The sequence below is a fragment of the Sciurus carolinensis genome, chromosome 14 (genome assembly GCF_902686445.1).
Source record: "Sciurus carolinensis chromosome 14, mSciCar1.2, whole genome shotgun sequence".
Lineage (NCBI taxonomy): Eukaryota > Metazoa > Chordata > Mammalia > Rodentia > Sciuridae > Sciurus > Sciurus carolinensis.
The window spans coordinates 80,170,461-80,194,746 of record NC_062226.1 but is presented as its reverse complement, the minus strand read 5'-3'; the positions used below and the strand labels follow the sequence as shown (position 1 = coordinate 80,194,746).

Here is a 24,286-nt window from a genome sequence, read left to right as displayed (position 1 = left end):
GTAGGAAATGAGGCATTATAAAAAATTTTAAGCAGTAAAGTGCTATCAGTTTTGTATTTTAGTAATAATAAGCTGAGTGGCAGAGTTAAACCAGCCTGTAGACCAGTTAGAACTAATGCAATATTCTAGAGTGAAAGATACTAGAGTCTGAAACTGGACTGAATACCCCTCCAGCAAATAGAAACCATTAGCCACGTGTACATAAGAAGCTACTCATTTACAGAAACTCACAACTGGAAAGGGCTTTAGAGATCATAAACCCAAATGCTGGTAGTACCCCAGGCATTGTTAATCACTAAGTACAAACAAAATCTCTATTTTCGAATGCACACAGACCTCCAAATGCTGTCTGGGTAGGGGAGTTGGGATGGCTGAATTGTAGTACCAACAACAGGTTAAAGGCCACTACTATACAGTGGATCAATGTCCTCTGTCACACTCTAACCCGCTGTCAGTCTCTGCCTGATTATGGAAAAGAACTCGCTATACCTTACAGTGAAGCTTTTTCTATTTTGAGTTAATGAGACCTAATACTGAGTAGAAATCTACCTCCCCATAACTTCTTCCCACTGAATCCAGGTTTTTTGGTTTGTTTTGGTTTTTGTCTCTAAATTCTCTTCCATAGGACTGACACTCAGAGTATTTGAAAATGGCATAAGGCATGTTTTTGGTTTCCTTTCTTTTAGATTAAACATCCTTCAGGTCACTCAACCATTTCTCTGTGTAAATGCCTGTGAAGTCACTCATTCTTTTAGCTACCCTTCTGGTGACAGTTGATGTGACTATAACACAATACACCAGGTATTAGTGAGCAGATCAAATCCAAGGGAGGTCAGATTAAAATTCTACTATGCCTTTTTCTGTAACTATAAAAATTTTTTTTTTTTTTGGAGGGGGCACAAATCAACTTTATATTTCACCAAAACACCTAAGTCTGCCTGTCCAAAACAGTATTTAAAGCAATGTTAGTGTCACAAAAATTAGATATTACAAAAAAACAAAATAACAAACCAGAAGGTTAATTGCACAAAATTTTGGTAAACTATAGGACTTCTCAGAGCTACAAAGTTCAGAGAGGATGAACATGTATGCAGGGCTCCCTAAACAATTTGGATGTGCAACATGGATTAGATAAGATGACCAAGTCTTCTACCTATTGACCATCTGGACTTGCCTTCTGATTTTCACTGGGGGACAGAGTATTCTTCACTGCTATGTCCAATAAGCTCTAAACGTTCAGTGTTACCCAAGAGAACTTCCTGCACTGCTGAAAATGTTCTATATTTGTGCAAATAATATGGCAGCCACTAGTTACACTGAGCACTTATTATTTGGCTAGTATGACTGAGAAAATTAATTTTTTTATCTTATTAAACTTCAAATTTAAATCTATATAACCACTACTGTACTGCACAATGGGGTTCTACTTTTAAGTTCTACTTCTGAGAATCATCTTTCACACTTCCTGAGATCGAGAAAACCATAAAGCCATCATAGCAATCCCACCAAACACTCAATTACTGCCAAAATGCAGGGTCTGGTAAAGCAAGCCAATTAGTCATCCATGAAACATCAGACAGAATTACACTCTGATGGTGGATTCAGTAGTATGAGGGAAAAACTATTTTAAATGAAAGGTTACCCATGCTCACACCTAATGTGAAAATTAGAAATCTGCAACAAATCCTCTAAGGCCCCAATCCATCTGTATTATTCATCGTAGGACATTCTTCCGATATACAAGGCTGTTATAACATATTACACCAAGACCAACAAAATGGCCCCAACTGGGAAACAGACATACTCTATGTAGGCTGCTGGCACTTAATGAACACTCTTTGAAAATGGTCTTAGGGGTTTCACTGCATGCTTATCAGGGCATTGCCAGTGATTCCAACCAAGCTCACCTACGTCGAAGTATGTTATCACAAGTCACTGATTCTTTACAAAGTTAACAAGCAGTATAAAGGAATTAACTTGGTGCCATTACAAGGCGATAGCTCTGCCACCAGTGCATGTAACCACCATGTTTTGTTCATTTCCTCCCTAAGGCACAATATGAAAGTGACTGATGACATTTTTTAACTTTCATTTCACAATTATTCTACACATGCAAAATATGGTTCAGAGAACTTCAGTACCATATTAACCCAGTTGCCCAAACAGCATTTCAGATACACCTGTATCTCATAATACGTAGCAGAGGAGTTTCCCATCGATTTATAAGGACCAAATTTATGGCATGTTTGAAACAGAAATTTATGTATCATTTGGTATGACTATTTTAATTTTAATCTACTAGAATTGTGATTCAAATAAATTCATATTATCACTATTTGCTAAACATGTCTTATTTTGTACCATTAAATGCTATCTAGAGTGGCCAAAGCAATAGAATTCGGGGGTGGGGGTGGGGGGGGCAATGACTACTTACCAGAAAAGCTAACAACATTAAAAGCAAGTTCTAAGTTAAAATTACAGTTGCACCAGAAAACATTCAAGTTGGAATGCTACTTTTTCCCTACATAAACATTAGAATTAAAGTAGACTAAAATTATTCTTAATTTCCCTTCATATTCTACAAATTCTAATAATCAGAGAACTTGTTAAATGTTATAAACAGAATGATTTTAATCCTGTATTTCATTTGTTAAACCAATTATCTATTTAAAATATAGATGCACGGAAAAATCATCTCTATTAACTTGTAAGCTCAGTTCCCAAATCCACTCAGGTCAGTGTGAGAACTAGCCTACAGGGCTCCACCAGTCCTAAGCAATTCTACTTTTGTTCTAAGTAACTGAAGGAACAATAACAACAACAAAACCCAGCTATGGAATTGAAGAAGGAAGGAAGGAGGCAGATGTCCAATCTCCCTGCCACTAAATGACTAGAAACAAGTTGATGGCAAGGTTAAAAATGAAAGCCATTTCTACAACAGTAACAAGGATCATGAATTCAAGAAACAGAAATTAAGAAGCAACTGGAGTTGGGTTTGGTGGTGCACGCCTGAGGCAAGAGGATCACACATTCAAGACCAACCTCATCAACTTAAGCCCTAAGCAAATTAGTGATATCCTGCCTCAAAATAAAATTTTAAAAAGGGCTGGGGGTGTGTCTCAGTGGTAGAGTACCCCTGGATTCAATCCCCAGAACTACTACTCCACAAAAAAAAAAAAAGGCAAGTCACTGAAGGGAGGTAGGGAAAGTAAGGAACCATTTTCTGTTCTTTTATTCTCTCCAACAAAATATGTATATTTCAGGTTACTTCAGTCTGTGGCTTCAAAATTGTCTGTGGCCCAAGCCATGGAAGCGGATCAACTTCACTCTGCAAAACAATAAACCTGAACTAACTTTTCTGAGATATCTTAAAACTCCCCATAATCAAGAATGACCAATCCAATGTACTTACTGTCCAGATTTCTTGGGGCATGAAACAATCAAAAATTTGGATCCAGTGTCTCTAAAGGACAATACATATTTACAATGAAATATATATGTATTTACAAAGATATACATATGAGGAAAGAAAGACCTTAAATAAGTAATGATTTCCTTAACAATTTTTCTATCAACTAGCATCTTCCTTCCAGCAAATCTCCTACAAAATATAGTCTGACATGTGTGATCTACTATATTCTATACTTCAACTGAAAAGTATCTTCCAAGAATCTTAGTACATTCTTCTTCTTCTTTAATGTGCACAAACGTGAACAGTTATAGGCCCTGTGGGTTGTTAAGATAGCCCATAACTGTTCATGTGGTTTCCTTTCTATCCTCTGTAAATGTATGAATGATAAACAATATCTGATGGATGAGTCTTCTCCAAGATTTGAACTGTATGGAAGAAATTTCTATAAAAAGAACTATGCATTATTTTACATATTAGGAGATAAAGCAAAATATGAGTTGTGTTACACAAAGTATTTATCATGTAACCATCAGTGATGATAATAATAATGACCATTACTTTTATTTTATGCATACCACTACGTCTGGAAATGATTGCTAGTTGTCCCGTAAGACCCTTTTTCTTAAGTTTTATGTAAATATAACAGTTATTCAGTTAAGACTGTATTTCCAAGTGTCCTTGCAGCTAGCTGGAGAGAGATAACCAGGCGTTGAACACTGCAAAGGGGTTAAAAAATGAGAGCATCTTTCACATCATGCCCTTAAAAAGAATATGCCCTCTCCTTTCTCCTTCTTGCTGGCTGGGGCAGGACAGGTGACGTTAGGGACAATGAACATCGATACAGAATGAGCCTAAGTTCACATCATAGAATTGCCAAATTAGACATAGGTTCTTCTAGCCAACCGTTATGAGAGAAACAAGCTTTTACCTTGATTAAACTACTGTTCCTTTGATCTTTGTCAAAGTAGCCAAATATCCAGTCAGGTCCTTTACAATATCACTAATCCTCATATAACAACCCTATTATACAGCAACTCATATTTATAAGGATAAGGAAACTGTGGCTCAAAAAAAGCTTGGTATTTTGCTCAACATCATAAAGAAAGCAAGTAGCCCAGCCAGGATTTGCTCCTGAGTCTCCCTAACCTTAGGTTCTTATCACGCTGCTTCTCACACAATAGCGCTCTTCCAATGAACTCTATAACTTGTTATTTAGGGCCATAACTTTCTGAAAAACACAACTGTATCCTGAGAAAAGACTTTCAACTATAGGGAACACACATACCCTGTCTGTTTCAACAATGACCCTTAGAGAAAAATAAAGAGTATCGAAAAAACAACTGCACCCCAAAACAGGACCACAACTAATGTGCCCAATATTTAACACTTAAACTAACATTACAACAAACACTGACTTACCAAAAGAAAAAAAAAAAAAAAAAAAAAATCCCCTTCCTTCTGCAAGATAATCTGCGTGGAGTTAACTGCCTACTGCTGGAGCTGCAAGACCTAGCAAACTTCACAGAAGACCAATAGCCAGCTCATTCTGGAAGATTACCTTGAGCTCCTCAGTTTTTACTAAGTTCTTCCTCTCCAATGTCTTAGGACCAAAATAACTTGAAATAGAATCCATTCCCCTGAAAGTACAATAGGAAAGGAAGGCAGAGAAGAGGGTATTTACTATGCCAGATATTTAACATTTTAAAACTATAATATACATTATAAAGATGGGGTTATTCGCCTCATTCTCTAAGAATATTAAGATTTAAAGAGATCAAACTTCCAAACACAAAGTCGGTCAAGAGGCAGAACTGGTCCAATTTCAAATCAGTAGAAATGCTATCCCTTATTGTCATGGTACATGGTGTCAGCGTGATGCACAGTTTTCAGTCCACATTAGAATCACCTTAAAGGTACGTTCCTGGAGTTAGGGGGAGTGGGGGTGGACAAGACAACATTTATAAGCATTCTTAAATTTTGCTGCGGACCCAAAAGGACTACAGATCTACAAGCTACAGCCTGAAATCACTAATGAAATTAACCACTGAGATTTTCAGCTTGTTCAGATTTTGGGGTCAGTTTTAATGTACTTTTATCCTCTATAAGAAGGATATTAAAGAGGAAGATTACCAATTTACATTCTTCCAAAATGAAGTGATTACAAAGAAGGAGGGCTGGTTCCAGGTGCTACCAAACTGAGAAACTGAGAGCTCTGTTTCACTGCCACAGCCAATACTGCTAACTGATAGCAGGGGGTGCTCACTATGTGCTAAACTGACCAGGTATGATCAGAAGTAAACCTCAGTCAGTGGATGCATTCCATGCTATTATTAACTTCAACCTGCAGATGAAGAAACTGAGGCTTACAGAAGCAAATCACTTGCTAAAGGTCACACAGCTTAGAGCTCTCAGTTAAGAGTAAGTCATGCAATTTAAAACAGAGAAACCAGGATTTGACCCAGATCTGACTCACATCATCCATAAACAAGAAATGCCAATTTGACTATTTGTAGTTCTACTGCAAATGAGACCCAATTTGGAAGACAGACAGGCTTCCCATACTTACTACCTTGAGAAGTGCCTTTCTAAGAAAAAAATTAACAATAGGAAATTATAGATCATCTTACCCATTCCTAACAGCCAGAAGTAAGTGGGAGAAAAGAACAACTTCAGACAGATGAGGGCACATAAGGTTTCTCTAAATTCTGATACTAGAGATCCTGTGAAATTTTAAGAACTCTACGTGATGGATCCTTACTTTTAATGACAAGAGTTGGTAATATCTTTGTCTAAGGTCTAGGACTTTGGAAGTAGTTACATCTAAGGTGCAACAATACAACATTAAATATACATTGGCTATACTTTTTTTTAATGTTATAGTGAAATTTAATAGAAAAAATATTTTTCTGTGATTTTTATACATAGACATTTGGTCAACTACTTTTGAGCTACAATTACACATCTGAAGAAAAAAATTTATAAAAACTAAGTTTATTTAACAGTAATCATTTAGTGCTACACACACACACACACACACAATTTAGAGAATGTGATAAACCACATACAAAAAATACTAAGCAGGTACATTAATCAGCATTTGGGGGCTTAATTAAAAACAGACTTCACCTAGATGTAAATTTACCTCTTGTTCCTGTCAAACTCCAAAAAGCCTGACTTTGAGGTGCACAAAATCTCTCCAACCACTGTCCTGTAGTTTATGCTAGTCTTCAGGGAATGCTTTTCTATTTTCTAAATAGATCATTTAATTTTTAAATAAAAACATTTTAAAATAAATTCTAATGCCACAGCTGCTGTTTTGGCAGTGAAACTGTCACACAGAGAGCCGGTGTTAAAAGATCAGATTAAGAGCCTTCAGTCCTGGCACCGAGTGACGCCTGCAGCCATGCAAGAGTGATTTTCCATGCCTCTGAAGAGACAGGAAATAGAATTCATCTTCCTCTAATAACCTGCCTCCCCCACTCCCTCCAGATTACAGTCCATCTGGCCTCAGGGAAGAACTAAGGAGTCTGATGCTCACAGAATGCCCTGAAAAGGAAACAAGGTGGGTAATGTTCAGATACAAAACATCAGAGAGGACCTGATTTGACAGGAGCAAAAACATTTGTAGCCAATCTATTAAAAAGTATACATACATCTAAGGGAACTAGAAAAAGCAAATTAAATACAAAGAAAAAAGAAAAATGTTATGTACAGAATTAAGAATTAAAATTTAGGAAACCCTGACATAAGTCATTACATGTGAATTAAGAACTTCAACCAAGAAATGTCAAAGCATTGGGGAAATAGATAAATGGTCAGAACATGACACCTATTCTCTTAGCCTGAAGCAGAAGAAAAGGGGTTACTGGTATTTCCTTATGGTTTTCCTGTACAGGTACAACTTCCTTAGTCAATTAATTTCAAGTCCAGTCTTGCTCAGTACCGCTACCATTACACATTCCATTTCTACTGGGCCTGCTCACACAAACCATACAACTTATGTGGAAAAAGAACTTAATGGCCAATCAGTTCCACCAACACCCCCAAGACCTCCTTCTATTTCTGAACATAATCCACATATCCTATAGAAATGCCATGGAAACAAAGCTGTTTCAGTAATTACACAAAGGGTTCTGTACCTGCAGAGGCCCAGTCTAATATAATCCTGGGGACAATTCTAACTTTCTTCTGCTGCCTTTGGGTATAACATCCCTTCCTGGTTACAGTTCTGTGGGCCACACATGCTTCCTATCTTCTATCTTCATACAGTTAAGCTGCTTAAAGAAATACATACTACTATGAATCAAGTGAAGGGTAGTAGGCCTTCCTAAAGAAATCAAAAATAAGGTCTATAACTACTCTTATTCATTAACATGCCATCTAACCCAATCACAAGCAAATCCTAAGTAAAAATAGGTAAACTGGGATATGACTGGTGGTGGTTTTGTGGTCAGAACTGAAAAGGAAAAAAGGCCATACATCCTTTGTTTTGTTGTTGTTGTTGTTTGTTTGTTTGTGATCCAGAAGATTCAGGAGATTAGGTAAGGTTGTAAATATGTGTGCCCTTTCCCAATATATGCTCAATTAAGGATACTCATGGTTATGAAGTCTAACCAAGTTCAGACCAAATAAGTCACACACTGCAATCCACATATCTACAATACACATGCACGCGCAAATGTTGGCTGCATGCTGATGCTAACATCAGCCCACGGCCACTGGTAGGCAGGTGGATGAACAGCTCTTCTGACAAGCAGTGATACAACATGCTGACGGAACTAGAAACGTGGAAGAAACATGCCTCAATGTCTTCTGAGCCCACAACACAAAGCACTGTGGTGCAAGCCATGCAGGTACTGTTAGTAGTAGTTCTTCCTTCTGATGGCTCACCTTACCAACAAGCAAAGGAAGGTTAAGTAATCTAGAAGTAAAAATCATCTCTTTCTAGTACTCTCACCTAAACTTTATAACTACCAAAAACAAGCAAGCAAAGACAGAAAAGAGAAGGTAGGGGTGCCACAAGGAAGGAAACCGAGCTCTAGAAATGCACCTCCTCATTCCAACCTGTGTGCATCTGTCAATAGTGTGCACGTCCCCTAATGATGAGGAGCAAGACAAAACTAGTGAGCCCACATGCCAGGCCTTGGCAATGTGTGAAGACCCCTGTAAACAAAATCCAATTTTGAGAAAAGTGGCACTCAGAAATGAGTCCACTGTGTCTATCTTGCATGTCTTTTCCCAAATACACAGATAATATAAAGACTTAGGTTAAGAATAAATAACTTTTTAAAAACAGCTAGCCAAAAGTTACATTTGTTTGTTTACTATGTGAAGCCTTTCTGTCTGATATGTCTTGTGCAGACTCTTAATGCCCAGTGACAGGAGGTGTAGAACACACTCTTGTCTCTCTGGCAATTTTTCAATGTCTCCTATTAGATGCCATTATGATAAACAGGCATAATTCTGAGCAACACTACATCATATGACAGCAAAATATTTTAACAATTGAATTTTGCTTAGCACATTAGAAAATATCACATTATAGAAACACATATTAAATTACATTCCACTGAATTTTAATAAGGTATAGAAGTTGGAATGAGAAATACTATATCTTAGAAATGTGAAATACAAACACTAAGAGACTGGCAAGGTTGGAGTCAGTTCCGCAGTGTCTTTTTTGAAGAATCACTAAAATGGCAACTTCTAGTCCAGTGCCTAAAATTCAACTACCTTACCTCTTGGGACAGGAAAGGAATGACTTGTGCACAGATAGCATTCAGCCTCTTGACAATCTCTGCCTGCAAAATAAAATAAAATAAAAAAAAAGAGGATAGCAATAAAGAGAACAGTCAGCTGATTACCAATTCTCGAAATATTAACAGGATGATATTAAAACATACTTTATATTCTGGCTTGAGTATTTCCTAAGGAAGAAGAAAACTATCTCATCAGCAAGCCCATTAAAAAGGAGGCAGTGATAACAGTGTCACATTAATAGCACAATTTATTAACCAGCATATACCTTAAAAAGTTAACCTTCAAGTACCAGGGCAATATAAAGTTTATTTTCATTAGTAGAAATCAGTTTTCAAAGGCTTCATCATTTTCCTTCCCCATTCTGATGTTTTTCATAAAACCCTAAGTCTTTAAGAGTTTAAATGATAAACATCTTTCCTTCAACCCAACACTTTCCATTACCAACTCACTGGATTGCTACATTTGTGGCCTTTCCTTTTAAACACTAGCACTGGGATTTTATAGGTAACTTTCCAACTTCCCAAAAGAAAAGGACACCCAATCAACCAATTAGGTTGATTAATTCAGATTCTTACTTATAAATTGTTGAGGAATGAGATGCTTTTCAACCACAGTAAAAGTTTCCAAATGTGTCCCATCAGGGTATTCAGTGTGTAGAGGTTTGGAAACATGCTAAAATCTTACTACACTTAGCAGAATGTAATCAGAGCATATCTGAGGAAAAACCTTGGGAACCTTATCTTCTTACTGTACATCTGCAAAAGTCCCAAGAATGTCAGAAATCAGAATTTATTCTATAATACTTTTAGTAAATACAGAAACCTCATACCAACAGGATGTAACAGGAAGCTTAAAAAGCAGAAAGAAAAATACCACAATATATGTTTTCTTTAAAAGCTACCCAAAGTTTACCAATGTTCATCTTAATTTGTACTTTTGGATGATATAGTTTCTTATATACATACATACAAAACAGCTTATAGTTTAATGATGGGGTGCAGAACATGAGAGGTAAGAAGCGTTGAAAGGCAGAAAACGTTAAGCAATTACTATTCCTGAGACATTCTTAAAATAAGTTCCCATCCAGGGTCAGTTCCTCATTTTATAAGAGGGCAAAAATGTTCTTTTTCCTGCTAAGTCATTACGAGAATGACACCGACACTCTACTTGTGCAATCTAGGCTTCCTTCTTTCATCAGCAACCCTTTGACTTTGCAGCTATGCAATCTTTTCAATGCCAGCACCCTAAAAACTTTGCCAGCCAACAGAAAACACAAATTCACCATGAAGTTTCAAACCTAAGCTTTCCATTCCAGCCTGCATTCCTAACAGGAAGGACAAAAACCCAACTCCAATAAGCAGCAGTGAATAAGGACCCAACTGAGCTGACCTGATTTAATTTACTGCACTGGCCCCATGGAGCATTTAGCCATCCTTTAAGAATGCTTAAACCACCATGAAAACATGCAATGGGAATCACCAAACCACTCTCCACCTGGACAAAAGTACCACAGTGGATATGGGGTGAAATTCCAGGGTGAGTTAAGAAAACAGAGTAGCAGTCAGTTTCAGATGGCTGAAATCACTGCATCTCAAAGGCATTTGGCTGTTAAGCTTTTTGTAGGGAGAGGTGGAGGGGGAGAGAATAAAAGATAATGAGACACTTTGGGGCAGACCAAACTGATGATTCTAATGCTTAGAACCATCTGCCAAGCATATTTTCCTCATTATGTTGTTTACATAAATAAAATAGTCCCTTGCTAGGAGGGTTGAAAAATGTGTGGGCAAGAAACTGAGTTCTTTAGTTTGCCTACATAACCTAGGCAATAAAATCTACTCAGGAAACTTACTCATTTGGCAAAATAAAGACCAAAAGGTATTTGGTTCCTTAATTTTGGATCTAGGCTATTTCAGGTCTAACCAACTATTTAAAGAAAAATTCTACATGTTCTTAAAAACAAGTATAAAAAGGAGAAAAGCCTTACTACTAAATCATGTATGTTAACATATATACAAAAAAGAAAAAAGAGGGTAGAAACCTTGGAACCTTTTCTTTAAAGGTCTCCTTTTATTTAAAAGACTTCTTAATTTATTTAAGTTGTCATGCCAATGGATTTTCATAGTCAGGCTAATTGGCAGTGGGGGGGGGGGGTTGAGATGTTGTGTGTGATTTCACAAAATTAAGCAGGTCATTCCTCACTTTGAAAGCTAAAGTTGCCTCGGAAACACTGATGCTTGTATGGTCATCTAATTTTGCTTCTTTTGTCCCCCAGGACCCAGCTTTAGGGAGGCATCATTTATTTACAGGCCTTTCCACTGGGCTTCAGCAATCAGCCAATAATACTGTGGACACACACTTCTAATGGCCTATGTTTTGAAACTGAGTCTAATCTAATGGCATGGGGCCCAAACTCCTTTTCCAGCACAGCCATTAAAGGATGTAGGTTATTGCTGTTGTCACCATTGATATTTGTCATTGTAATGTAATTAGGGCCCTAAAATGATGCATTACAGCCCTTGGCACAGCTTCTATTAAAATCTTTTCTTCTGCTCACTGAACTGCGACCTGCTTTCTGATGAATAACAGACAGACAGCTTTAGGGTAAGGAGCAGATTCATCAAAGAAGTATTTTTCAGCTTTGGGGAATGAGAAGTTAAAAAAAAAAAAAAAAAAGAAAGAAAAGGGGCAACCTAGGAGGAAAAGCAGTAGGGGAGGAAAAGCCACAACACACATTTGAATTTCATCTGACCACTTGAAATTCTGATTGCATCTGATGAATCTTGCTTAGACAATATATTCCCAGTCTTCGAATCACATGGTTAATCAGGGCTCTAATCTGCTATCCATCAGCCCATGCCAGCTCTATAGCTTCCAATCAAATTTATAGGTGATGTGGGTCATGCATCCCTGAGCAAGTATATTCACAGATAGCCCATTTACACAGGAAGAGATTCTGACATATTGCTGTTAGGGTTACTAAATGTTATAATGGTATTTAATGCTTTATGGACACTACTAAACTACTGCCGTTAGATGCTCATGATCATCCAAAATAGCATTAATGGACCCAAAAAAGGATAATTATTTATGTTCAAGTGTAAACAAAAAACTCATTTTGGCAGTCACACTTTGCTAAATACATTCCCAATTTTTGACACTGCTATTACGTTCTCCCCTATCTATAGAGATATTCATTAAAAAAAAAAAAAAAAGTGACACGTTTTCTACCCTCAACTCACCACCATTCTATCTCCTCTTTCTACTTATCTACCTTTATCTTCATATCATACTCCAATAAAAAGAATATAAAAATGATCACCCCTGTTTAAAAACAAACAAACTCGCTTTGGGTAAAATATTTTAGGAAAAGGTGACAACAAAAAAAGGCCTTCTATGCAAATCCATGCCATGCACTGAACACCTGGCACATGAATGCCAATGGGCTAACTCAAAAGTGGAGACAGACAGTGGAACAGTAGCATGACCAGTCAGTAATGAAATGAGAAGGATTGTTCATCCCATTTTATTCACACTCCAACACTCAAGAATCATTGGAAAATTTATGAACTACCTTACATCACAAAAAAGTAATCTCATGCACTGAAAAGAATGCTGCTCAACAGATTAAAAAGTAACAAAGAGTAAGGCACAAAATATCACATATTTATTTCTCTTGTAATTACACTAGTTAATTAAGACAAAAAACTAGTTAGGTCTATACTTGAATTCAATTAGAACCCCTCAAATGGACCTGACATAATAAAAACCTTATTTTTATTTCAATTATTTCTGCCTGTACATGTTCCTTCTAAAAACATCTATTTAAATAACATAATAAACTAAAGAGAAAGTATGATACAATTTTAGCCATCAAAGAAAGGGATCCACAAAATTATGGTGGCACACACCTATATTCCACTGAGTTAGGAGACTGAGGCAGGATGATTTCAAGTTCAAGGTCAACCTTGGCAATTTAAGGTGACCCTGTCCAAAAATAAAATTAAAAGAGCTAGAAGTGTAGCTCAGTGATAAAATAACTCTGAGTTCAATCGCCAGCATCACAAAAAGTAAAAAACAAACAAAAAATCAGCAAAAATTGGTTTAAAAAAAGTTTCATGAAGTGTTCAGACTCTCATTGAAACAGAAACAACATTTCTACATATGTACTGTTGAAATAAAACAGAATTAACAACGCATTATTAGGAAACCATTTCAGTAGTCAGTCAAAAAAAAAAAAGGCAATTACAATTTAAGGAAAATACTCTTGATGAGTGACAGTCCACCATTAATTTATATTGTAGAGTAGTTTTTTATCCAAAATCTTTTAAAAAGATTTATCTTTTTTATTAAATGTTTATCAAAAATATACATTCACCCATTATATATAATCACTTAAAAATAAAAAATTCCCACTTACCCTGCCTGAAATCCTTTTGGAATAAGCAAAAATAAATTTTGCAACCTTCTCCCATACTTTACCACCATAGAACTGTAACATTTGTAAAATATATTTCACCAGAGAAATAAATTACCTTCATTTATTCCAGTATTTCTGAAGAACCTGCACATCTTTTAAAACCAATCCTAACTAATCCTGCCTAACCCTAGATTTTTAATCAGAGTACTAATAAATTCTTTCTTTCTTAAAAATAAAAAAGCTTGGAATGGAACCACCATTTGACCCAGTTATCCCACTCCTTGGCCTATACCCAAAGGACTTAAAATCAGCATACTACAGAGATGCAGCCATGTCAATGTTCATAGCTGCTCAATTCACAATAGTCAGATTGTGGAACCAACCTAGATGCCCCTCGACTGATGAATGGATAAAGAAACTGTGGTATATATATACAATGGAATATTACTCAGCCATAAATAATAATAAAATTATGGCATTTGCAGTCAAATGGATGAAATTGGAGAATATCATGCTAAGTGAGATAAGCCAATCTCACTGATAAGCGGATGATGACACATAATGGGGGGTGGGAGGGGGGCAAGAATGGAGGAAGGAGGGACTGTATAGAGGGAAAAGAGGGGTGGGAGGGTGGGGGGGAACGAAAAAATAACAGAATGAATCAAACACCATTTGTGTATGATTTCACAAATGGTATGCCTCTACTTCATGTACAGAGAAACAACAGGTATCCCATTTGTTTACAATAAAAATAAATTTTAAAAAAATTAAATTATGTCATTTCCTAGTAAATAGATGGAACTGGAGTACATCATGCTAAGTAAAATAAGACAGACTCAGAAAGTTAAGGGTGAAATGTTTTCTCTCATACACAAAAGCTAGAGAAAATAAAAATAAAAATAAAAAGAAGATCTCATGAAAATAGAAGGGAAATCAGTAGAGTAGAAAGGGGATGAACTGGGGAATGAAGTTGGCCAAAATTATTCTATGTGCATGTGTGAGTATATTACAATGCATTCCACTTTTATATATGACTAAAATGCATCAATTAAAATACTAAATAAATAGAAGGAAGATCAGTAGAGAAAGGGTATCATGGGGAAGGAGGAGAGAAGGGAAGGGGATGTTACTGGGGATTGAAATGAAGAACACTACGTTATGTGCATTTATGAATTTGTCAAATGAACCCCAATAGTATGTATGATAATAATGCATGAACAAATAAAAAAAGAAACAATTAAAGAAAAAAACAAAAGTCCAGACTAAACATAAGGGAAAATATTCAAGTAATAATATTACTCTAAACTGTTAAAAGCGTGGTCACCAACCTGTAGAGCTACTCAGCAGTCGTGGAACCTTTAGGAAGTGGGGCCTAGAGGACAAAAGTTAGGTCACTGGGGACAAGCCCTTAAAGGGGATAAGGAGATATTGTACCCTGAACTTTACCTTTTTTTTAACTTCCTAGACACTATGAGGTGAGTGAGCAGTTTTAGTCCACTATGTACTTCCCACCGTGATATATTATTGCCTTGAACAGGCCCAAAACCCGCAGGGCTAATCCTGTATTAAAACCTCCAACACTCTGAGCTAAAAATCAACCTTTCCTCTTTTAATTAATTATCTCAGGTATTTTGTACAACAATAGCGAGTTAACACAACTAACAACTCAATATTTATCTTGTCATCACAATTCTACTCTATAAAACAAATTTTATGCATTAAAAAGAAAAAAGTCTAGGCTGAGAGATTTAGACCAGCAGTATTGTCAGCATTACTAGTAACTTGGTAAACCAAACATCTAAGTTTTGCTTTAGTTCAAGTGCTTATTTTGTGTAATATATCTAATATTGCATAATAAAATGAAGTGATATCATCATAAGGACCTCTATCAGTTTCCTAAAAGACTGATTCAACCTACAGAAACATTTTTGCAAAGTATTAAGGCCATTTTTAAAGCTCCGCCTGTCCCACCTCCTCCAGTGAGAAAGTGTATCATCTCTGGAGTGCTCAATTAGTGTTGTCTTAAACAATATTAAAATACCAATTTTTTTTTTTTAACGTCCCCCAGTGAGATTAAGAAAAACAATGATTCTACTGAGGGTAATACCAGCAGTGTCAATACAGTTTATGTTTTGAACTCTTCATTATGTTATTTACTCATGTTAAGTGTGCTAACGTACCCAGTGTCCAACTCAGTTAATTGAATATACAGAAGTACCCCGTTTGTCCTAACATGATGTATGGCACTATTGCTAGTGGTGCTCATAAAGGTATATGCAAGGCAATGTCCTTCAAAAAAGAGTGCCCCACTTCACAGAAGAAGATATACAGGTGATTAACAAATATATGAAAAGATGTTCAACATCTCTAGAAATTAGAGAAATGCAAATTAAAACCACCTTAAGAGTTCATCTCATTCCAATTAGAATGGCTATTATCAAGAACACAGCAATAACAGGTGTTGGCATAGATGAGGGGAAAGAGGCACACGTGTACATTGCTGGTGGAGTTGCAAATTGGTGCAGTCACTCTGGAAAGCAGTATGGAGATTCCTCAGAAAATATGGAATGGAACCACCATTTGATCCAGCTATCCCACTCCTTGGCCTATACTCAAAGGACTTAAAATCAGCATACTACAGTGACAAGTCATACAATGTTTACAGCAGTTCGATTCACAATAGCTAGATTGTGGGACCAACCTAGATGCCCTTCAATAGATGAATGGATAAAGAAACTGTGGTATATATACTATACAATGGAATATTATTCTGCCACAAAGAAGAATAAAATTATGGCATTTGCAGATAAATGGATGGAACTGAAGAATATCATGCTAAGTGAAATAAGCCAATTCTAAAAAACCAAAGGCCAAATGTTTTCCCTGATAAGTACATGATGATTTATAATGGGAGTGGGGTAACAGAAGAATGAACTCTGGATTGTGTGGAGGGAAATGGGGGGAGGGGGCAGGAAAGATAGTGGACTGAGATAGACATCATTACCCTATATGCATGTATGATCACACAAATGGTGTGACTCTACATCACGTACAACCACAGAAATGAAAAGTTGTACCCCATTTACGTACAATGGATCAAAATGCAGTCTGTTAAAATAAAAATAAAATTTAAAAAAGAGTGTCCTAGTGTACCTACATTTCATGAAAACTATTCCAAATTATCCCAAGAGGCACAGGTATTTTGTGGATATATATTTAAAATCAGCTAAAAAAAGGTGCCCTATCCTCTTATCAGTTGAGCTTTTTAAAAAGTATTTTTCAGGAAGTATTTCTTTAAGTAAACCTTAAATAGTGCCTACATACATCTGGCCTCCAATTATTGTGTTTTAATACTGTTCCAATGTAAAGAGTGATGGAGAAAATGATAAATTGTCAAAGTTGGGAAAGCAGTCAGGCAACCATAATTACTCAGACAAAAGCAGATCAATTCAGTTCTCCAGTCTGGGGGGCGGGGGGGACACAACACGGTAACTCATCTTACAGTGGTTTACTTCACTCCCTTAAAAAGGAGAGGCAGGAAAAATGGGGAAAAAAAGAATGGGAGGAAAAAATGGGATGTAAGTGTTAATTAGGGAAAGAAAATTACTTCTCTGGTAAATTTAACTTTGGTCTTCACAAAACATGGTGCAGCTAGTCAGAGAACCTGATTACTCATAAGATACGCAAATTCTGCAAACGCTTCTTTCCTCAGCACTCCTTTGCCCACATGCCACAGCAAGCCCTGGCAGCCACTTTGTTTATTCTCTTGAACACTGGACTGCTCCCACTCTCCCCAGTTCATATGCCCTATCTTTCTCTCGGGTGCCTCTGGATTCCCTCATCCTCCCCTCTCTTTAAATGTCTAGGTATTTTTGAAAGTTGACTTACAATTAAGTATTTTCATATTTAGCCATAGTAAAGGGGACATATACTCCTGTATCCACAACAGATGGAGATCACCTTGATTTTTCCCAACATGATCCATGTGATCAAAATCATGTGAAACATGTCTAAAGATGGAGAACCTGGGATATAGGAATAAACCAAAACAAAACTGGGCACAGTGGCACATGCCCATGATTCCAAGCTACTTGGAAGAAGACCGTAAGTTTGAAGCCAGCCTCAGCAATTTAGGGAGACCCTGTCTCAAATTAAAAAATAAAAAAGGGTTGTGGATGTTAAGTGCCAGCCCCTGAATTCCATCACCAGTACCACCTAAAACAAATGAAACAAACAAACATAACAAGCCAGACTGATGGACCTTAACAAATTCTCATTAAGGATACCTATATATCCAGGGAAGTAACCGGATATCTCTTTTCTCTACCTTCCAATGCCTTTGATTCTTTTCTCATTAGGAGTAGGCTGTTCTTATCAAAACAGTTCTCAGTTCAACCTCCTTCCTAAAATTACTTATGCAGGGTTACTGATCACCCAACGTCACTGGAATTCAGTGTATTTGTTATAAAGCTCAGTGAGACAGCACTTTATATACAAAGTTCAGAATAAATCTCTAGAATGGGACCTACAGTGAACCAATCTGATGATTTTAACAGCCCAAGGTAAAGGCCTTAGTCATGCTATGGCATCACTGGGATCACATAAGTTAAAGAGCAGTTACTAATAATTCAAGGTATAGAGGGTCTCAGAAACTATACCCACTACAGTATGTGCAGGCCCAGTTCATTCTTACTAACCCCATTCAAAACCTGGACCATGAGAGCCAGGTTTGGGGAGCCATGTATAGCTGCAGCATAAGACTACCTCTAGAGAACAAGCCAGGAATTGCTGCAGTATCACTTTTCTTGCTTCATCCCTGGGCAGCAGGTAACCTGACTGACACCCCACATATACATTCTGATACACAAATAGCCTCCTCACTGTCCCTGACAAACTTATTTGAATACTCTCACGGTTGGACAGTTTCATAACAGAGAAGTTTTACTAAGAGCAAACTAATTCCTCCCTGTTATTTATTGATGTTGTTGGGATGCTATATCTCACACAAACATGGGCATTCACTAACTGAATCCCCATCCAATCCTAGTCCTTCTTTCATGGCTCACAAAATGTGATTCATATATATTGGAGAAAGCTACCTGGGGCAGGCTAAGAAATTAAATACAAAAAAGAAGTCGGTACCACAGACTGAGCGCTCTTTATGATCAGAAAAACATTAGCATTTTCTCCATAATCAGGCTTCTATCTACTTTTGCTTCATTTCTTCTTTTTAAATACTCTACTAGGCAAGTTGAGAAAATTAAAGGTAATGGAAACTACTGTCATCTTTGTGCTCCTATGTTCTCACTTTTTCAGTATCCATAGGAATTAGTCCCACTGCAGATACCAAAATCTGAACATGCTCAAGTCCCTCATATAAAATGATAAGAGTACTGCAGAGAAACTACACACATCCTCCCAAATACTTCAACTCAACTCTAGATTACTTATAATACCTAACACAAAGTAAATGCAATTTACTGTATTCTTTAAGAAATAACAAGAAAAGAGACTGTACATGTTCAGTACAAACATGATATTTTTTCCATATATTTTCAATCCATGGTTAAATCTGCAGATGTAGAAACCATGTATACAGAGAAAGACAACTGTATTTCAAGTTGCCTTTAAATTATGCAAGCAATTTAAGATATTTAAACACATGTACCTCAAAAAAGAGCCCAAACCACAAATGTATTATTGCCTTTTTGTCCACTTGACAAATATTTATTAACTGTCTATTGACTATTAGGTTTCTTAATTGCTAAATGAAGACAAAGGAGTGAAGTGCAGAATACAAGTAAATCCCCACTGTCATGGAGTTCACTCACATCATAAGGGCAGGGACACAGAAGCAAGTATATAAATATATGAAGAGGAATTTTAGAAGTGCTACAAATAAAATAAAATAAGATAAGGTCTAAAAAGAGAACTTTGGGGCAAGGGGCCAGTCTGGTTTGGATGACGTGACCAGGGAAGGACAAAAAAGTGACTTAAAACTTGAGATGTGGCTGAAAACATCATTTGTCAGAGCATGTTCTAGACTACATTTTGCACATATTATTAACAGGTATTACATACATAAAGAACTCTCTGATTGGATGGCCTTACTTTGCCTCAGCAAAGTTAAACAGCTTTGTTTCCTGTTGGACATCTCAAAGGCTTTCATTTGATAGTGTTAGTTCTACATCTTTGGGGAAAAGCACATCAAAAGCAATACTACTCAAATTTCCTTGACTATGGAACCCTTTCTCCTAAAAGCTCTCAGAGGAAATAATATTCTGTAGGAAACAGGGCTGGTCAGTGGTTTCCAGCCCTGGCTTTACATCACCATTACCAGCAGACCTTTCACAAACAGATGCTAGACCTCACCCCCACACCCATTAACTCAATCTCCAGAGTGGGACCCAGGCTTCAGTATTTCATTTTAAAGCTCCCCAGGTGATTCTAATGTGCAGGCAGGATTGAAAGCCATTAAGCTAGAGTACAGGATGTACACAATAAGAAACGGTGGAAAATAAGGGCAGAAAAGGTCCACTGGGATCAGACTGTGAAAGGTCTTAAATGCCACACTACGGAGCTTGTCCTTCATTTGGAAGGCAGCAAGGACTTATGCAGGACAATTCCTAGGAAAGCTACGATAACACTAAATGGGGCAAGATACAGTCAGTGCACTTCTGCCCTCTATCCTCTTGTTGCCACTAATTATATTTAAATGGTTGTGAAAGGAGAGAAGAGATTTATAACCACAAAACATACCACAGGAGGAAAGACAGAGAATGAAAGCTAACTTCAAACAGGAGCAAACTGAATTCCCAAAGCATCCCAGTCTTAGGAAATTCAACAAAGTGTTTTTCAGGTATTGGTTCCTACTCTAAGCTAGAAACTATAAAAAGAGTAGTAAATGCAGAATTGATCTGAACACTTGAGCTGTGGATTTTACTTTATTGGTAGCAGGAATTGAATCCAGGGTCACTTAAATCTTTAAACGACACCCACAACTCTTTTTTTTTACATTTTATTTTGAGACAAGGTCTCTGTATGTCCTTAGGGCCTTGCTAAATAGCTGAAGTTGGTTTCCAACTTGCAAACCTGCCTCAGCCTAGAGTCACTGGGATTAGAGGTATGTGACACCCCACCTGGTCACTTGAGGCGTTTATAATCCAAAACAGGAAATGACCAAAGAGAAATAAACACAATAGCATAAGCCACGTGTAAGTGTCCTAGGTGGGAGCCCTAGAAGGGGAGCAATCCCTTTTGGTTTGGGTGGAAGTAATTTGGGAATCATATTAAGTATTCAACTTTTAATAATTGTGTACTACTCTGCCAGGTACTGGGACCCAGTATGAAAGCATATGGGGATAGGATTTAGAAAGTACATAATACAGCACATGAGATGATAAAAATATATCAAACAGAAGGTACTTTCGATTATTAACATACGACTATTTTCCTGAATAAATGAGGGTGAAGGGATCCTGAGAAATAGAAGAGAGAAGGGAAAAGAAAGACCATTTCAAAAAAGGTCAGCCTGCTGTACCAGAAATTCAAAGAACAGGAAAAATGCAAGGGGTAAGGGGCAGTGGCAGTACAAGATGAGGCTAGACAAGTAGCTCCAAAAGAGCCTAGTGGATCAGGCTTATCTCCACCTGGGTTAGACCAGTTAGGAGAGTACTATATTAGTCACAATGAGAGTTATTTTAAATAAGTTGCCAAAGAGTTGGATCATGATCATGATAACCATCCTAAAATTCATGGAGAGCTTGCAATGTGCCAGATATTTCATTTAATGCTCAAAGCAATTTTAAGAGGATTACTCTTGTCCCCATTTTATAGATAAGGCCTAAGAAGAGTGAAGTGTTGTTAAGTCACAATGATGACATAGATAGTTAGAGAGAAGTAAACACATGCAGGAGTAACAGGGAACAAATTCCAGAAGACCTGATGATTGGCTGGGTGTAGCTAATGAGAGAGAGAGAAGGGCAATAATCACTTGCCTCTCCTGCAGGTTTCCTAACTTGAAAAACTGGATGGATGGGCCTGGCATTTCCTCAGATAGGATCACTGGACTTCAAGCAGGCTTGCAGGGGAGGATGTCATTTCGGAACCTGTTGAGTTTAAGTATCTACGAGACATTCAAGGGAAATAACACAGAAGAGTCTCAGGAGAGTTTAGGGTTATTAAAAAAAGGGGGGGGGTGATTAATCTACTTATCAAGAGTAAATGATATCACCTAAATAAAAGGGTAAAAATGGATGTAGAGGGTAGAGCCATGCTGGGAATACTAACAGGATTTTAGAGAAAGGTCCCTAAAAATGACTGTATAGGGAGAGAGGGAGAGGGAGAGGGAGAGGGAGAGGGAGAGGGAGAGAGAGAGAGAGAGAGAGAGAGAGAGAAAGGCAAAGGCTGTGGACAAGAGACAGACATGAGGACAACACAGACTAGCATAAAGATCTAATGGACAGTAATAGTGACCATAGTTACAGCAAAGGAGATACGCTGCACAGGAAGACCAGCAGCATGTGGTGGCTTCATGAGATTTGAATAATGGGAAGAGTGAAAAATTCATGATTCCACCATGTGAAGCCTGGATATGGCAGGACCAACCATGCATTAAAATACAAAGTCATAGGCTTACGTGCAAGGTTTGTTGTAGGGAACCAGTTATGAAAATGCTTGGGAAGAAATCAGACTCAAGTGACAAACTAAAAAACACACATATTATGAATGATCCAACTATGGAGTCCCAAATCCCAGAGTGACTAACTAATTGCTAATCCAGTTGAACAAAGACCTTAAGCAACCCCTCCCCCAAATGATTCCAAACTCCATTTCTACATCCATGAAACAGAAACAGCCCCAGATCTAGTTGGCAGAAATATTTGAGGGAAGACATGAATAAAATCCCTTAAGGTAAGTAGTTCTGTTTTAAGACAGAACAGAGATTAGATAGTGCTACAAATTGAGTGACTGTATTGTTAGGTATTGATTCAAGCTTAGGGCTCTTTCTGTCTTTCAATTAAGATAGAAACTCACTAATTTATACAGCAAAAAGGCTGCAGGGACCAAGAGGTGGCTGGAGACAGACCTAAGGGGCAAAGGGATGCCAGACTCAATGGTACAGTAACAGAGGACAGTGCTCCTTCATTGATTAGAAGGAGTGAGGTCACAGGCCCAGCCCCAGAAATGTGCTGTTTCTCCACTTTCTTGCACTGTGACCCAGAAAAGACATTCTTGGTATTTATGTTTTGCTACTGGCAAAGGATCTCTCTTCCTCTTTTCTTGGTAAACAGATACCTGTTCTAGATGCAGTAAAATATATATGTAGTAATAAGAGTAAAGAATATCAACAGGCTGGGGGAAGGAGAAAATTCAGGCTTAATTTTTAAGCTTCTCCGATAATATGATCCTGAAATTAAAGACTACAGAATAAAAGTTTTGTGGGACTTACTGAAATATATTCTTCCCATTCAGCAGATGGTAAAAACTGAAAGACAAAATTGTCTGAGAGAATTTAGAATTGCTTTTAGAATAACTTAAATGGATTTTACATTAACCAAAGTACCAACTGCAGTGCTTCTATGAATCCCTGTCAACTACCTTAAGTATGCTGCAACATGTTCATATCACCTTAAATTTGGTAATAGTTTTAATCTAACTTGCTTTTAAAATTATTATTATTTTTTAGGTGTCACTGTATTTTATGAACTTCAGTCTATTCCTAATCTGTAAGTAATCCTGATGAACTTCTTGATTGATTACATATTTTAAAGCAATGCTACAGGAAGTTTCCAGTCCCCAAACTATTACTAGTCAACAAGAAGAAAATGGGCTTCTGCCAGGACATAAATCAACAACTGCTAGGTTTGACTAGGTAGATTTTTAAAATTTTGTTTTATAAAGGACATTCTTCATGAAAGATATAATGTACTCATTTATATTATGGTACAAGTTCCTAATCTCATTGCCATTTGTAAAGAAATAGTTCACAGAGATGTACCATACCACAAATCACATTTTCTGAGTATAATATTGCTCCAAAGCAGCACTCCTAAATCTCAAATTTATGATTTCTTACTACTTTAGACTCTATTTGATAGGTATGTTCCTTCCAGGTAACAAAATTCTCCAACACAACCTATTAAAATGACATTCCTTAGTCTCATCTCTGGCTAATTTAGAAAAATAATCAGTTAGAAAACTATCTATAAAGTAGGTGAATGAAAGACTGGAAATTAATTCTTCAGATAATCCCATTTCAGGCTCCCACTAGGTCGCACCATCTGCTAGTCTGAGGGACTGTGTTGCAGCAAACAAAAATAAAGAACCACAAACTATAAATAATATTTTCTTATTTCTAAAAACCCAAAAATGATAGGGTTAGAGAATGACAGGACAAATGTTACAGTTTAAGTAATGTCTGAGCTTCTTTCACAACAAAATATACTTCTAAATTGGGAGTTTTTAATGGTACAAAAAAGAGACAAATAAATCCACACAGTCATCTGATTCTTGACAAAGGTGCCAAAAACATACATTGGAGAAAGGACAGCCTATTTAACAAACGGTGCTGGGACAACTGGTTATCCATATGTAGAAGAATGAAACCCTTCTCTCTCACCCTGCACAAAAATCAACTCAAACTGGCTCAAAGACCTCAGAATTAGACCAGAAACTATGCACCTCCTAGAAGAAAA

The 24,286-nt window shown here is 37.1% G+C and overlaps 1 protein-coding gene across 10 annotated transcripts in view; it reads right to left on the bottom strand.

Annotated features, from left to right (window-relative positions):
- LOC124964320 (transducin-like enhancer protein 4) overlaps nucleotides 1-24,286 on the bottom strand; it is a 134,742-nt gene that overhangs the window by 89,800 nt on the left and 20,656 nt on the right. For 6 of the 10 annotated variants that reach the window (XM_047524404.1, XM_047524405.1, XM_047524412.1 and 3 more), the window contains exon 5: nucleotides 9,151-9,213. The exons of the other annotated variants lie outside the window; for them this stretch is intronic. In XM_047524404.1, coding sequence (XP_047380360.1) covers nucleotides 9,151-9,213 — 63 coding nt within the window. The remainder of the gene's footprint in view (nucleotides 1-9,150; nucleotides 9,214-24,286) is intronic. 10 annotated transcript variants of the gene reach the window in all.